General features: G+C 27.6%; 1 protein-coding gene across 3 annotated transcripts in view; it reads left to right on the top strand.

Moving 5' to 3' along the window:
• LOC105200007 (microtubule-associated serine/threonine-protein kinase 3) overlaps window positions 1–18294 on the top strand; it is a 62991-nt gene that overhangs the window by 24936 nt on the left and 19761 nt on the right. For all 3 annotated transcript variants that reach the window (XM_039447357.1, XM_039447352.1, XM_039447354.1), the window contains exons 3-11: window positions 7005–7084; window positions 7163–7265; window positions 7559–7640; window positions 7952–8054; window positions 8136–8359; window positions 9637–9712; window positions 9795–10025; window positions 13307–13538; window positions 14362–14696. In XM_039447357.1, the coding sequence (XP_039303291.1) occupies window positions 7005–7084; window positions 7163–7265; window positions 7559–7640; window positions 7952–8054; window positions 8136–8359; window positions 9637–9712; window positions 9795–10025; window positions 13307–13538; window positions 14362–14696 (1466 nt within the window). The remainder of the gene's footprint in view (window positions 1–7004; window positions 7085–7162; window positions 7266–7558; window positions 7641–7951; window positions 8055–8135; window positions 8360–9636; window positions 9713–9794; window positions 10026–13306; window positions 13539–14361; window positions 14697–18294) is intronic.

The raw sequence follows: 18294 nt of genomic DNA, 5'->3' as shown, positions 1-18294 counted from the left end.
GTATACCTCTGCTTGGAAGATTGTGGATGTACTGCCCAATGGAATCAAGGCAATTGGTTGCGTTAATACATACTCCAACTGAGCTAGTAGCACTTTCAGAATAGCCAGTGAACCAGCGAAGTGCTCCCTTTCTGTGAGAGGGGTCCACCTCCGCCCAATCCTCACAGTTAGAAATTTTAATATTGTATGGCTGGTTGAAGTTAAATCTTATCCTCATATCATATATAGGTAGTTAAGCAGTGTTGTTTACTGTGAGTATTTTTAGATGATCTTTAAACTTGGCCGATCTATTATTCTTGTACATCTGGAGTGCACTGTTGATTGCCTCTTTTTGCATTTATAGGAAGAGGGGCAGCAGGTTTAATAGTGTTTCTATAGCCGCTATGGGACAAATATTCATAGTTCTTGTGATGCTTAGGCAGGCAAGCCATTGAATTATTTGCAATTGTGTCTACGTTGCTCTGCTCAGTTTTTGGCCACTATACGAGTGCTACATACGCTCATATAGTGATTATGAGTATAACAATGGCCTTGATGACTAATGGATCATTTTTGGTCTAAGATCCCAGTTTTTTCCCAGAAGTTTGCAGGTAAGCAGGGCGAGCATAGCTCTTCTGTATCTTGATCAGATGTGAGTTTCATGTCAGTTTCTGATCAATAATTACTCCAAAATATTTAATTTTGGTTTTAAAGTCTATATTTACGCCATTCAGTACAGGCGAAACCAAATATATACTTTCTTCCTTCTATTGAATAGTACAATAGTGATTTTTTCGGGAGGGTTCCAATAGCGCACATCCCGATAGCCCACCAACCAATCATCTTGACTTATCTAACCCAACCTACGGAAAATCTCTAGACATCTGCCATTGTGAGTGGTTTGTATGCTATCGGGATGTGCGCTATCGGGACCCGCCGATTTTCTCTAAGTTGATATGCAATCTCTTATTGCGATTGTTGTGTGAAGTTTAGAGCTTTCTGCATCTTTTCAGATGCGATGGCATCTAGTTGATCCCGGATAGTGATTAGTGTCAATAGCATAACCTTATACTATATATCTATTGTCAGATAGGATGTTGAGAAGGGCAGTAACAACCACTGACCACAAAATCAGCGACAGGACTCTGCCTTGATAGCAGCTTCTGCTTGTCCCAATCGTGTTTGACGCTGCTACAGTGGCTTTAATCTTACATCCATGTAGCAAGTGATGTTGAGCTAAACGATGATCACAGTATAAAAGCCTTTTTTAGTAGTTAACTTCTTTAATGGACTCAAAGAAGACGTTGTTAAATGTCCATGAAAGCACAGAGAGCTATCTTTTAATCTCTAGCATTCCTTTCAATCTTTACACTAAATAGTGTAAGGCGGCAATAGTTGATTTGGCTTTTTGATAGTCATGTTGCTTCTTGTGAAATGGATTAGTATCTCATTTTTGATCCAGCGCGTTTTCCGTACCGTTTAGTACGAACGAGATGAGACTGATTGGTGAGGCTGAAAACTGTACGATTTGGATTAAGTGCCCTCTTCCCTTAGGTATGAAGATCACATTAACTTCTCTACACAGACTGGAGATATATTTCATCATGAAGCTCCTTCTATAGATGACCAAAATGAGGTATCAGATAATCAATATCTTTTTGGAGCAAGATTGGAAATATCGCATTATTGACAAGCAACTTAAAGGGTTTAAACGAAGTTAACGCCTATACCATTCTGTTCGGTGTGAAAATATTATTTGCCAGTTTCTTAATTCCAGAAAAGGAGCGAGATAATTGATTTTCTTTAGTGTCAGTTTCATTCATTTGGTTACTGCATAGGCTCTGAGGAAATGAGTACTAACAAGGGAACCTCTCGAAGTGTCACACCCCGATTTTAATGAAACTTTACACACATTTAGGTAACATAATTAGATGATTTTAGAAACTATCAGTTATGGCTCAAATTCGGTATCAAGGGATGAAATCATCCTTTACGTGTATAGCGGTTTTCAGCTTTTTTGTTATATTTTGGAAACTATTCGAGATATCAAAAAATGTTTTACACAAAAGATTTACAATAAAGTGACCTCTTTAGTCACGTTAATAACATTTTTAACAAATAATTATTTAAAAAATTATTCTAAAAATACCCTGGCTGAGGTAATATTTTTCGCAATAAATTCTTTACTGTTTTTTTAAAGGGGGGAAGAGTTAGATGCTAGTCAGCATCAATTATTATTAGATTAATCGAATAAAAACGTGATATTACTAATTTTCTTATTTAATCTAGAAGCTATTATGTTATGATCAATAGTAACGACGCGCAATTTGGTTGAATTTAAGAGAGTACCTATATATAAAATCACACGAATAAATATAAAGCACTAAGATCTAGCTGCGACTGAGGAAAGCCTTTTTGTTTGGATTTTTTATTTAATCTTTTTACTAATTTGACATGAATAAAATTATTTTAAATACAATGAAAGGATTAAAATAAATTATTTTAAACCTAATATCAAAGAAATATCTTTTTAGTTTTTTATTTACTATTGTTTTCTGTCAACTGTGAAAGTAAGCGCGCACACGTATGCGTATATGGGGCATTCCACATGAAAGGGGTCCCCAAAAATAAACTGTTTGGGATTTTTAAAATGATAATGAAAACATGTTAGTGGACGTATTGCATAAGATTAATGATAAAAAAAATGAGTATTATATACCTTCCATCAAAGATATTGAAGATATCGTTTAAATAAAAAAAAGTGTTTTTTTAACATTTGTAGCTAAAATTAAAAAATTTTTTAGAGATTTTTTTAAGGATTTTTTCCATACTTTCAAATAAAAATATTAATTTTAGTGAGAAAAATTTGATTGTAGTGAAAAAATTATTTTTTTTAGTTTTAAATAAAGAATGAACAATTTTATCTATTTGTAAAAATCTGAAAAAATTTTCAAAAATACTTCAATACATGTACAATATCGCATCATAAAGCAAATTTTGGAATCGCAATGTGGCATCCTCTCGAAAACATTTTTTTCGATACAAAATTTTAATTTTAGTCTAAAGCTAGATAATACCAATTTTTATTGTCCAATTGTTTAGTACTACGTAAATAATATATTTTTAACAAATAACTATAAAATAAAAAATAGTTGTGAAGTCTACATTTTATATTATTTAGACTTATTTACTTTTTTCTATATTTTTTTGGAAAATAGTCTTATTCCTCATCAAAATTTTTTTAAAATTACTTGATCTTTGCTCACAAGAATAATTGCATGATATTTTAATGTATCCGGAATAGTTTTTGCTAATGCGAATCTTGGCTTGAAAAACCTAATTTGTCGTGATTTGTTTTCGAACTAAATAAAATTGTTTTTTTTATATGATTTTTAGTCTACAGATACAATGCCTCAGCATTGAGGATTACACTTCCTTGCAAACTAGCTTTTCTTGCTAATTGTCTTAAATTTTCACACTGAAAAAAAAAATATCCTAAATTCAAAAAAAAATTATTTGATTCAAAAACATAATTTCATTGAATACTTGCAAAGGGATTTTTTATTTAAGTCAAATATCAAATATATTTGAATTAAAAAAGTATACCGTAAAAGCAGAGATGTGGTTTTGTTTGCAAATAATAAATTATATTTAATTTCAATAAATGTTTTTTTTTAATTGAACAATCTTTATAATTACTAAGAAAGAAACTGATTTTATAGAAAGATATATTTATAAAGAAAAAATTATTCATTAAATAAAAAAAAAGACTTTCTGCACAGAGAAAACGATTTCTTCAAACTCAATAAATTTTATTGTATCCAAACAAATCATTTGCTTGAAAGTAACAAAATATGTACTTGAATTTAATTAAACATTAAATATTTTTTTAAATTTTTTAACAGATTTTATTATTCTTATAGTTTAATTTGTATTCACTGTTTCGCATATAAGATTCTATTTCACTATTTAATATTACGTATTATTTTACAATTTTTGAAAACACATCGGCGGGATTCGAACCTAAGATTTTTGAAACAATAACCTAATATGCTAACACTGAGCTAATCGTACACTTGTGATACCATTTATAAAAAGTTATATTTAAAGTAAAGCTGATTTTAACAGGAAGGAACTTGCGTCTTCAATATCGCACGAACACTTTCACTATCCCTTTGATTATTTAGCCTTAGATATTTATATCATATTTTATATAAAAAGATAAACTATAAATAATTTAATATTTTTAATGAAATATTTATTACATTTAATTCAAGCAATATTTGCAAAATAGTATAATATTTTTAAATAAATTAAATTGATTAAATAAATTAAAAAATATTTATTTTGTTTGAAAAAACTATTTATTAATTTTATAACTTTGGAAAATAAAATTTAAACAAATATTTACTAAAACGTTACTTTTAAAATTAAAAAATCTGGATTTAATATAATATTTTAAAAATTCATTAATTAGATTTCAACAAATATTTTATTGTAAGTTATTATTAATTATTTTTTAGGTTCAAATAAATAATTATTTAATATCAATCTTGTTTCAATTTTTGATTGTTAGAAGGAAACAGGTTTTTTTTACATAATACACTGTATTTTAATTTCAAATATACAAATATTTAATATCAATTTTTTTCTGAATTTTTGTTTGTTTTAAGAAAAGAAAACTGATTTCTTTTATTTTAATAAATCATTTTTTAACTGTCAATAATTTATTCATTGATATTACGTTTTTCTTCTAACTTTTGATTGTTTGTTTAAAAGGAACAGTTTTTTTTATTATATTAAATTATTTTCTTTCTTTGAATAAATAATTATTTAATTATAAAACTTTTTCCAATTTTGAGCTGCTTGTTTTATGGAAACTGGTTTCTTTTATTTTAATAAAAGATTTTTTATCATAAATTAAACACTTATTTAATATTAACATTTGTTTATTTATTTTTGGCTACTTGTTTTAAGAAAATAGGTTTCTTTTATTTAAATAATTTTTTACGATCAAATAAACTGTTATTTAATATCAATATATAGAGTAATTCAATGTAAAAGTAATAATTTTTGTTACATGCAAACAATTATTTATTTAATGTAACAAAATGTTATTGAAAACAAGGTACACATTTAATAAAATTTAAAAAATCAAATTTTAAAAAATTGGTTTATTACATTAAACGAAATTATTTTTTCAGCGCACCAATATCATCACAAGGACTTTTTCCATGTGCTGTAGTAAAGAAGTACCATTCGGCCAGTGATAAAAAAAATCACGCACATGGTAAAACAAATCTAATTTAATAATTTATAATTTAAGAATTATAATTTGCTTTACTATGCGCGAGATTTTTTTTGGTATCACGGCTGAATAGCATTTCTTTACTATAGCACATGGAAAAGGTCATTGTGATGGTATTAATGGAAATTTAAGACGATTAGCAAGGAGAGCTAGTTTGCAAGGAAATGTAATCCTCAATGCTGAGGCATTATATCTGTGAGCTAAAAATGATATAGAAGAGACAACAATTTTATTTAGTTTGAAAACAAATCACGACAAATTAAGTAAGTTTTCGGAACCAAGATTTGCATTAGCGAAAACTATTCCGAGTACATTAAAATGCGATTATTCCTGCGAGCGAAGAATAATTTAAAAAAAAATTTAGTTTTGAGGAAGAACGAGACTTTTTTCCAAAAAATATAGAAAATAAAGTCTAAATAATATAAAACACAGAATTCACAACTATTTTTTATTTTATAGTTATTTGTTAAAGGTACATTATTTACGTAGTACTAAATAATTAACCAATAAAAATTGATATTATCCAGCTTTTGGTTGAAATTATAATATAATTTTGTATTGGTAAAAATATTTATTTGTGAGAGGATTTTATTACGATCCCAAAATTTGCTTTATGATACGATATTCTACATGTATTGAAGTATTTTTGAGAATTTTTTCAGATTTTTAAAAATGGATAAAATTGTTCATTGTTTGTTTAAAACTAAAAAATCAATTTTTTTGATACTATTAAATTTTCCTCACTAAAATTAATAATTTTATCTAAAAGTACGTAAAAAATCCTAAAAAATCATGTCTTCAAAAATTTTTTAATTTTAGCTACAAATGTTAAAAAAAAAGAAAAACTTTTTTTTAAATTCAAACGATAATCTTTAATATCTTTAATGTAAGACATAACACTTATTTTTTTTATTATTAATCTTATACAATATATCCACTAACATGTTTTTATTATCATTTTAAAAATCCTAAACAGTTTATTTTTAGGTGGACTCCTTTTACGTGGAATGCCTTATATATGTATGTACATTATCGTTTATTAGCTCGAACACACTTGCAAAAAGTATCTTGATGAAAAAAATTGTAAAAAAATTTTCAAATATGCTTTTTAAAAAGAAAAGATAATTATAAAAGTCTTTTAATTTTGTTTCTATAATATTTTGTTCCAAAATACTTTTCAATTTTATAAAATATTAAAATATAAAATATTGTAGAAATGAAACTAAAAGACATTTAGAGTTTTATCTTTCTTTTTTAAAATGCACTTTTAAAAACTTTTATAATTTTTTTCATTGGCATGAATTTATAAATGATAATACATGTATAAGTTCATATATATTTTACACTTCTTGTAAAAGTAGCTTATAATGTCCTAATCTTACCCGGAATTTTGATAAAAATTTCTGGAAAACTTTGGAATTTTCAGGGAATGGATTTACAAACTTTGAGTGAACACTCTGATTCTATTACAGCATATTACATACTCGACAATAGCTGAGTTTAACACAAAAAGTAACTTTGTAACTGTTATAAGATTCTTTAATACAATCGATCTCTTTAATATTTAGTCTTTCACATGTTCGTGAAGTTTTGACATTTATTAGGACATATTTTTTTTATGTACTTATATTCCTCTTATATATATTGTATATTAGTGTATTATGATTTATTTTGTCGAGTGATACGTATGTGTTACATCAAAATTATTTGATTTTAGTTAGTGGAGAATTATCAAATCTAGTTCGCATGAGAAATTCTGCGATAGGAAAGTCGGCACCTTCTCTATCAGTTCATGTGGTTAGTATGTTTTTGGTAATATAATGTATTATAATATAATTTATTATTTATATATACTTAGTAATAACATTTTTCTAGCGTGATTTCAACATTTCTCGTCGCGCTGCCAAAGCGGCTCATCGTAAGTCTCTTATTACAACTACATCGCCTACTTTACCACGTTGCCATTCACCTTTATCAGGTATGTAATTCTTATATTCTTTATTTTTAAAAATATTCTTGTTTATTAGATCTGATAATATAGCGATTTTTATAACAATAGTTAAGTATACACAGTGCATTTGATTTAATTAGACTTAGAACATATTGAGATTCCATATTTTATTACTTAGTACATCCTTTATAGTTAGATTTTAAAATAATTGTGTATTCTAATGTAAATTTTGTTCACATATAGTAGAAAGATTTTTTATCGTTTACTTGATTATTTAATGATATAGCAGATTAATTTTTTCTTGCTTGTTTTCCATATAGCATTCGTCCCAATTATAGGCAGTCCCTTAGAGAGCCCTAGGATGTCGTCCAGTCCACACTTTGCTTTTGCTCCAATTAAAAGGTACTTATTCTACTTATACCGTTTGTCTTAAGACATTTAAATTAGTCCGATCTGGTTGCTCAAAATGGTAATATGTTGTAAGTGCTGTGCTGTATCTTTTGCGTGTTGTATAAATAGAAACGAAAAATTAGTGCCACAAGAATTACGCCAAATTTATGAAAAAAAGTAAGTCTGATAAGGAAGTGCTTATAAATTCTCACGTAATACAACAATCAAAACTTTACAGTATGTTTTAACATCTTTTTATGGTTAATTAATTTGTATAAGATTTCTGAATGTTATTAAATGAATATAATATTACGACATTTAAGAATTGGAGGAGGTGCTACAGGAACTGGCGATGGTAGAAGATGGTCAGTTGCTAGTTTACCGTCCAGTGGCTACGGAACAACACCCGGCTCTAGTAATGTTTCAGTAGGTCGATTAATATGCGCTGAATACAATTTTCCATTTATGCTAATCATGATTAATAATTTATCATTTGTATTCCTCTAGTCGCAATACTCGAGCCAAGAACGGTTGCATCAATTACCAAATGTTCCCACTAAGGATGAGCTACGCATGTTGTCTTGCCATTTCTCCAAGCCCGGGACACCATGCTCTTCGCATCCGGGCTTCCCAGGTTCCAGCATATCTAATATTCCGGGTAGCGCATCTTTTAACCTCGAAGAGGAAGGCCGTCGATCGCCGTTACATCGTCCACGTTCTCGAAGTTTGAGGTATATATCGTAAATAATTATGTATAATTCATTAAAAATTTTTCAGTGACTGTTAATCAACAGTTTTTAATTAAACTAAGGGTCCTACACACATTAAACAAGTCCGAAAAGTTAAATTTTTAGCAAACAAAAAGCTTTTTTACATTTGAATTATTTTAAATATGGTAATATTTTTGGATTATAATAGGTATAAGCACAAATTTGCTTAACTTTGATTAATTGTTAAGGACCTATTTAAAAGAGAAAAATGAACTTTTAGCGTTATTTAGTTCTTACAAGTTTATAATTATTATTTGTATTTTTACCCCTTATTTATTTCAAAATATTTAATGTACTTTTTTTTATAACAATAATAATAAAGGTAAAAAAAGAAATTTACTTAAAGGCTAAAGGTGAAAAAGGAATGCGCATAATAAAACAATAATTTTTTTTCTTTATTTGAAAAATTTTATAAATTGCTCTTAATTAAAATCTTATTTTTTACATTTTTCTTTGTATAAATAATGATTGATAATTTTTCTTTGGATATATAAGTAAATATAAAAACAAAATTTAGGCTTTGATTAAATTTTATTAAAAAATATATTTGTTAGAAAAGAATAAACAATAATACATTATATTAGACTGATGAAATTAAAAACCTGAGACTAGAAAGCCTATATTAATTATGGCGATTCTTGATGCTAAATAATTTTTAATTTTTATATTTTTTAACTCAAACTGCGCGTCATATATTCATTGGACTTGAAATACAGTTATAAAGCCGGAATAATAATATTAATATTATAAAAAAACATATATAATATCCTCTCTTCTCCCGAAAAAACTGGAAATTATTTTATTGTGAAAAAACACCTCAGCCAGAGTTTGAACCTTGATCTTCTAAATTCCATGCAGGTGTCCTACCACTTCGACCACCGAGACATATATTTTTTTGCAATAATTATTATAAGTTAAATGAACGTTCTTTTTCAGGCGACGTATACTAAACAATAATTGTAAAAATTAAAAATTATTATTTGTCACCAAAAACCGCTGTGATTGACATAGTCTTCTAGTTTCAAAAATAAAAACCTTTTGTTTGGTTTTAACGGATATTTTATATTTATTATTTATGACGTTACTGTAAGAATAATTTGACGCTGACTCCAACTTTAAAACAGAATAGATTTGTTTGTTTTTTGCGAAAAATCCTTTAATTGATGTTAAATTACGATTAATAAAATGATAAATATATTAATTTATAACTACAGTCTATAACTTTTATGCAATTGCAGCAGTCCGAGTCGATCACCTGTTCTTGACAGTGAAATTGTTATGATGAATACTTTATATAAAGAAAGATTTCCGAAGGTATTACAAGATTAATTTAATTTATTATCGAAGAATATTTGTTAGAATGGTCAATTATGTCAACTAATAATTACATTTTTAGGCAACGCAACAGATGGAAGAGCGATTGACCAATTTTATTAATGAAAACAAGGAGATAGATGAATACGAGGTGGTGGCTACTATGACGCAGGATTCATTACCAATTTTACGTTTTGTACATCATCAAGTAATCGAAATGGCCAGAGATTGTTTGCAAAAATCTCAGGAAAAATTAATTACAACGAGGTACTTTTATGAGATGAGCGAAAATCTGGAACATCTGTTAATTGAGGTATGCATACATGGATTTTAATTTTTTTTATTGAGACTACACTATTGTAAAAATTTCAATACGCTTGAGATTTTCTCATATTTTAGGAAAGTTAAATATAAAATTTTATGAAAAGTTAGGTATAAGAAAGTTTTGAAGTAATTTTGAAAAAATGTATGCAAATTAAACATTTTATATAAAATATTTTTCTCTTTTTTCTTTTTTCTGTAAAAATTTCTTAGTTTCAAAGTTAAAAACATTTTATAAAAGATTAGTACTCATAAAACACAAAAAGATAAAAATCCTCAGACTGATGAAAATAACAATATAGTTTATAAGATGAACTTTATGCATTGCAATGTTTCATATGTTGGATAGTCGTAAAAACAATTATAGACTAGGAAGCAACATAAAAATAATATTAAATTAGAACCATCGAGACTCAGTAGTTTCCGAACACATTTTACAACATAATTGTAATTTTGATTAAAAATTTATTTTAATATTAACACGGAAGTTAAATATAAGAAAAAGATTAGTGTTGGAGGTAAATTCCTTAATCATACATATTAAGGAATTTAAAAAAAATCAATCTTATGAGACACAGATCTTTTAGATAAAATCTATTTTAATATTTTGGGAGCATTTTTGATAACAATCATTAGACTACAAGATTAAAGTAGTTTTGATATAAAGCATGGCATTGCTTTCATCTCAAATATATAAACGTAATTATGAGATACTGTTATATAGATCTATGACATCAGTCTCTCATTTTACTTGTTATTGCGACAAGAAAATCTTATTTATTATAACTGCAATCATTTCGAGTTGAACTTTATGCTTTAGGCAAAAATCTTTTTGCCATACTTTAATGTAAATATTTTTTCTTAAAACTTTAGGCTAATGTTTTGCAAAATATATTAATTGTTTAATTTGTCAACATGACGAATCTAATCATTACTACGAATGATAGCTTGAAAGGAAATATCCTTGTTTTGGCTTGGACATTAATCGACAATCATAGAAAATTAATAACATAAGGGTGGGCAAAACATACAAAACAAAGATCCTGATAAAGAACCAAGACTTTGCCATTCCATATATTAGATTTATCATAAGAGAGAAAAAAATCTCCAATAAGATTCGATATAATACGCTGTTTGTGATATTTTCGGACTGTGTACGAGTGTATACACTATAGTTATATAGTTTTTTCTTTTTTTTTGTGTATGTGATTTGGTCCCAATTTTTTATGTCTTACAATTCATTAATGTTTTTGCGATAGTAATAAGTTGAGGAAAGACAAATGAGTTTGAAACGTACATGTTTAAAAATTGTGTTCTCATAATGTTAAATTAAGTTTAAATGCACATCACTGTTTATTTATTTCTAATTTATAACTTGCTTATTTATTGACTTTTACTTATTTGTTGAATTGCTTATGCATTGATCGAACTTTAATATTAGTATTTATTTAGTTTTTTTATATTTTGTGTTTCATAAAAGATATTTTTTACACAACAGAATGTCATTGTGAGGAATAATTGTAATTTTTTAAAACAAGCATTTTAAAACTGAGAAATACTTTATCTATTTTAAGAAGTTGGCAAAGATTGATAAAATTTTACATTTTTTGGATAAGATTTATACCAGTAGTAAAAATCGATATTTTTTTCGGAGAAAACTGGTACAATTTGTCTTTTCTACTAATAATGATTAAAAAAAAAAAAAAAAAAACGCTGAGAAAATGTTGCCAATTTTTTTTTTAATTTAAGCTTTAAAATAAAATGTGTAATAATTAGTAATTAACGTAGCAAATTAAGTTTTTATTATAAAATGTTGAATAGTAAATTCGAAACAGATCTAAACGTAATAAAAATTTTAAATTTTGTTATTATATTTTCCTTGTCAAACTAACAAGGGAAGAACCAACCTTTGACCCTATGGATTTTACTAAATATTTTATATTCCTCTCACTAATCTTTTTAAATAAAAATTTTATAAGCCGAAAGTATCATTTATTGTTCGATTTGCTAGCGTCTTTATATCATACTTATCATTTTTAGTTTACAGAAGGAATTTTTTTTTAATTTACTGTATTATTATTTTTAAATTAAATTAAATTTTTTGCGAAACTGTAGACATTTGAATTTAAAAATTGCAGTTGTTGAACAAATTAACCTTTTCAATTTAATTTTGCATTTTATATTTTTAAATATACACATTTTTAGAACAAAAGTGATTTATCTTTTTCTTTAATAAGTCTTTTTAAATAAATTTTACATGGCACTGAGAAAATATGCTATTTTTTGATTTGCTATAATTTCTTAAAATAATTTTTTGTGTCTGATGTTTTATCAAGCTAAGGCGTTTCAAATTAAATAAAAATATGTAAAAAAAAAATACAAAGGTGGACTCATAAAATCACCTAATTTGTGCTTAAATAATGAAGCTTTTTTAAAACACGTTTTATTATATTTTTTGATATGCTGAATCATTTGCAAATGTTTATTTCCAAATGGATTAATAGAAGGTATTGAAAATCGCATTTAAAGTTTTGTCGAAATCTGAACAAAAACTCGAGAGTATGTATATGATATCTTCTTACTTTTTTTTATCTTTATCATTTCCTATCTGTCTCTTTACTCGCGTGCGTGTGAGTGTGTGGTGTATGAATGTACAGGTTGTTTTGAAAGTGCCAGTACTCAATATCTTGGAAACTAAGCGTTTCCGAAAAAATATTTCAAACATAAATTGTAGGATTTAAAAAAGTTTATTTACTGATCTTATCAGTTTGACCTTGGATAACGTCACCAAGGTCAGATTAAGATTAAATCAATTTTTTAAAAGGAAAACCCTATTTTTTATTTTAATATCTAATAGCTGATGTCAAAAGTTTTTTAAAACATTCTAATTAAATTATTTTTTATTAAGTACTTTCCGAGTTGTGAGACTTAAAAGTTACAGAGAGGTTTAATCTATTTTGAAATAAATGTTTGCAAATGATCCAGCATATCAAAAAATACAAGAAAATATGTTTTATAAAGATTTCATCATTTAGGCACAAATTAGATGGTTTTACGGGTCTGCTTTTTTAATTGTATGTAATTTAGGAATAAAATATTGTAAAGACGAAATATAACAAATTTAAATCTATGTCTTTCCTCTTTAAAATGTATTTTTGTAAACTTTTCTACAATTTCACCGAGATATTTAACTTTTCGTGAGATGCGAGAAATCTCAAACCTCCTAAACTTTCTAGCGACAGTTTATAATAATTATTGTAATTTTTTTTACAGACGAAAGATAAATCTTTAGAGGCGGCAACGAGATTAACAGGATTAATAAAGAAATTATTGTTGGTTATATCGCGTCCAGCTCGTTTGTTAGAGTGTTTAGAATTCGATCCCGAGGAATTTTATCATTTACTTGAACAAGCCGAAGGCCAAGCTAAAGTCAATGCGGGAATAAAAACTGATATTCCTCAATATATTATTACGAAATTATCTTTAAATAGAGATCCTATATCTGGTATATATTAATAATATTTTAAATCAATACAATATACAGGGTGTCTAAAAAAAGGGTCACATATTTTGATAGCAGGTAATATTGATCAAAACAAGAAGAAAAGGTCTAATTAACATGGGTCCTAAAACTAATATCTTCAAAGATACAAGCTATTTTGTTATTCGAGCTCTTTGTCATTTTCTTATTAGTCGTGTCATTTTCTTATTAGTCGAGTCTTTAGAATGTCTCCTGATATTTACATTTGCAATAGATACTACAAGTCAAACGACATTGCGTAGGCCTTGACGAATGTGAGCAGCCATAGTAAAAAGAGTGTTTACTGTTGCTATACGAGAGTTCGTCAGTACGAAATTAATCGTCTCAGTCAGCATTAAAATTTTTTGTTTTTTGTAAAAAAAGGAGTTTTTATTTTGTTATCATATGTACATACATTTAGTTTCTTTATTTCAGTTTTTTTTTATAGAAGATTATAGATTACATTTCATATTAAAATAAAAATTATTTCTTTATCTCTTTTTATTTTTTATTTTTTAAGGCACCTAGAAAAAAGATATCTCCATTGTACCCCACTCTTCCCTACTCCTTTGTTCATTAAATTCTAAAGATGACCCGACTAATAAGAAAATGACAAAGAACTCAAATAATAAAATAGCTTGTATTTTTGAAGATATTAGTTTTAGGACCTATGTTAATTAGACCTTTTCTTTTTGTTTTGATCAATACTACTTGCTATCAAAATATGTGACCCTTTTTTTTAGACACCCTGTATATGTTTTTAAATAAATCTGTTGTTTAATTATTTTATATTTTGAACTTTCTATAGAGTTGCAAGAAGATTTGAATAAATTGGAAGATTCAGCGAGTTCTAGCGACAGTAATCTGCATATGACATCGAGTCCAAATAAAGATGATGACAAGTATCAGCGTATTCCGTGCGAAAGTGATTACGAAGTGTTGAAGCTCATTAGTAATGGTGCATATGGCGCGGTGTATTTGGTTAAGGAGAAGAGTACCCGACAAAGATTTGCTATGAAGAAAATCAATAAGAATAATTTAATGCTGCGAAATCAAGTGGAACAAGTGTTTGCCGAAAGAGACATAATGAGCTTCACAGATAATCCATTTGTAGTTTCTATGTACTGTAGTTTCGAAACCAAGGTACGTATATTAAATTTGAATCAGTCATTTGAAAAACATCATAAGTGAAAAAAGTCTTATTTTTAGAGAATTGAAAAATAATTTTAGTTTTTATAATTGTGTAAAAAATAATTATAATGTGTAAAAAATGCTTTATATATTATAATCTCATACATTAAAGGGACTGGAAAGGTTTGAATGGGCGAAAATTTTGAAATTCACATGTCGTTTGTGGATAAATGAATAAATATTAATAATTCTTTTAGCATGTTTTTACTGCTTTATTAATGACGAAAATTAGTCGAAAAAAAAATCTAAAAAATATAAAAAATTTAGAGTGATATAGATAATTAAATGAAGGCAACTGTGTAATTTGTGCACTACTTTATTCTTGTTATACCATAATTTCACGTGAATGAGTTCGGATTAAAAAAAAATTTTGTGTCAATTTGTTAGTAAAATCTTCTTTTATAGATTGAATGTGAACTTTAAAGAAGTATGGCCAAGATTAAAATAATGACAGTAAAAAATTGAATTTTTTTTAAATTTAAGGTTTCTGACTCTTTGCGTGACTATATTGAAGTCATGATGTCATAAGCAAGAAATAACACGTAAAAGTTTCAGCTGTGGTATTTGTAAATAAAGAGAATTTGAATAAAACGGAACAACGAGATTGCTTTAAAACACTTGTAAAAATGGGTCGGTTATCCTTTTCTTCTCTGACAATAAATAAATCGTAAAAGATCCGTGAAGTGAATCCTATTCAGGCAGGAAAAACATGGTTAAATTTTAGCCGTGGCATTTGTAAATGAAGAGAATTTGGATAAAACCAAATAATGAGATTGCTTTAATACACTTGTAAAAAATGGGCCTTGACTATCGTTTTTCTTTTTTTTTTGCCTTACAGTCAGTAAATAGTCATAAAAAGTACGTAAAGTGAAGCCTATTCAGACAGGAAAACAATACGGATAGCTGTTGAAAGGAGTCGAAAATATGGTTTTATATATAAAATTCAAAGAAACTTTACTTGCGGTTCATTTTTATGAATTTGGTAAAAATGAGACAAGTCACGTTTTCACAACTTTTAATAACGGAATGATATGCAAGACAAAATTAAATTGTCAACATGTCACATTTCACACCTATTCTATAATAATTTTTTCTGCAATACTATGTCGCTATTGTTAATGTGAAATTCTCGGCCAAGGAGTCAGGAACGTTAAGGTATTTGTTAAAATAAGCCTAAACAATAAATCTTTGTGACACAAAAATTTATTTAATTTGTGGAAAAATTCATTATCTTAATTTAAAAAAAAGAGGTCAATATCTGTATCCGTTCTTATTACTTCAGATAAAACCAACGAAAAATATTTAAAGAAAAAGATTGAAATTTGGAAAGAAAATTTTTGTTAGAAAAGTGATACTTATAAGCTCAGAAGTTTCCGCGCTAAAATGATGCCTCCAGCTTTCACTACAGTCGAATCTTTTTACACAATAGAAACATAAGGAATCTTAACACGAAGAAAATATGCGTGTGGCACTAAAACAAGTTATCTAAAGCCGCTCGTGGACACTATCAGCCATACATTTTTAGCTTTCCTGAGCTCAATTTTGCGAAGTAAAAAAAAAGCAACAAGGGAAATAAAGAACTTAAAGAATCACTTTATTGGAATATATAAAAATAAAAAATCGAATTTTTAAACATTTTAAATCTTTCCCGAGGGGGAATTCACAACCCAAAATTTTGTACACCAATGCCGATTTTTGGCATTGCTGTAAAACACTGCCGACATTTTTGTACACTGCCGACAATGCTTATTGTTAGTCAATGCCTACAATGCCGTCAATCCTATATTAAAATTAAGGCAATGCCATGCAATTATGAACACTACCGCGTGCCCATTATCATACGCCAATGCCTGCACAAGAATTCTAAAGCTTTCCCGAAGTATTCAAAAATTTTTGTGCTCAACCCCATGATCGAAAAACCGACTCTGAAGTGAGCTCACCACTCCCCAACCACTGACGACAATGCCGTCAATATTATAGGTCACTGCTTACTTTTTTCGGCAGTCCACTGCCGAAATTTTGTACACCAATGCCGGCTGTGAATTTCCCCTCGATCTTTCCATTCTTTTTCAGTTGGAGCATATTACTCTTAAAATTTATTTTTATTTTTAAATTTAAAAAGAAATCTACTTTTGAAAATTTTCTATTTTGACTTATGTTGTTTCTTAATAAAACGAACATTTCTGTACATAAATAGGGCCATAATTCGGTCCGAGACGAGAATACTGTTAAGTAAAATAAAAGCGTAATAAAGTGACGCCAGAAAGTCGATCTGTGGATAAAAGTAAATAAATAAGTAATAAAGTTGCTCAGAAAAGTTAAAATAACACAACTGAAATAAAAAGAGAATACATTAACTTATAGAAAAGGTTTCATAAACAATATTAAGTAATAAAAAAAAAGAAAGTTAAAATAATTATAAAACATGTTATAGAATATATTAAATTGTATCCTAGCAAGAATATTTAAAAAATGATTAAGTAATTAGTTCAGGACTCTTGAAATTTAAAACAATTAGTAATTGGAAATTAGGCAAATAAGAGTTAACTTGGGTAAAAGAGTGTGTAATTCTATTAATACTATACAAATTATTTATTTATCTTTAAATTGCAAAAGAACGAACGTTTTAAACGACGAGAATATTTAACTTTATTATTAAAAAATACATAATTTATAAAAGAAAGGAAATTCGTAATATTTCATTATACTGAAATGATTTATTATCGAGTGTATTTTTATAAAGGTAATGCAAAGAAAAATTATTGAATTATGATGTTTCTTATGTGAATAACAGTTTTATAGATCTGGTATTTAAGAATAAAATGCTTTAAATAATGATCAATAAGAACAAATGAGAGTCAGGCGCGATAATTGTTGCGCAAGGTCTATATATTTCTTAATTGTATTAACTGTTTTTACATTTGAATGTTTTGATTTTCTCTGGAGTCATCATCAACAATACAATAGTAAAAAAGAGAGAAGAATATTTAACAACAAAAAGCGCATCTTTCTAATGGATTAATAGTCTAGTCATCGTCAATCTGGTATAGTTGTCACTGTCGGTTTGCTGAATCTGAAGTGCAATTTTCCAAACATGTAATGGGGGAAGGCTTGATCAGCCTATAATTAATGTTACGAAATAGTAACTGTAGGAAAGAAAACTTTTTGTGTGACACCATCGAAAATTGTCGACGACCAACGAAGTCATGGATAAGAGCTTAACGCAGAATGTGATGCATCATACGTAGACTAAACTAAAAACAGGAAACTAAAAACAAGAATAACCGAACATTGCAACAATATTAATTGGAACATTAAAAATCCCTCGGTAATTACGGAACACAGAATAGAGTTTAATCACGAGTTCGATTGGGAGGGCATTGAGGTCTTTGATTTGGAACGCTTCCTTAGCAGACAAGTAGTTTCCGAAATGTTGCACATTCATATGCAAAAGAATGGCTTGAATTCACAATCGGACACCGAATGCTTGCATTATGCGTACTTTTTTTTTTACTGAAGAAATTGTGAACTTAGATATTTCAATGCATCC

This window comes from Solenopsis invicta, chromosome 1 (assembly GCF_016802725.1).
Source record: "Solenopsis invicta isolate M01_SB chromosome 1, UNIL_Sinv_3.0, whole genome shotgun sequence".
In the NCBI taxonomy this organism is placed as follows: domain Eukaryota; kingdom Metazoa; phylum Arthropoda; class Insecta; order Hymenoptera; family Formicidae; genus Solenopsis; species Solenopsis invicta.
The sequence above is the reverse complement of the archived record's forward strand: the minus strand, read 5'-3'. Positions and strand labels throughout refer to the sequence as shown.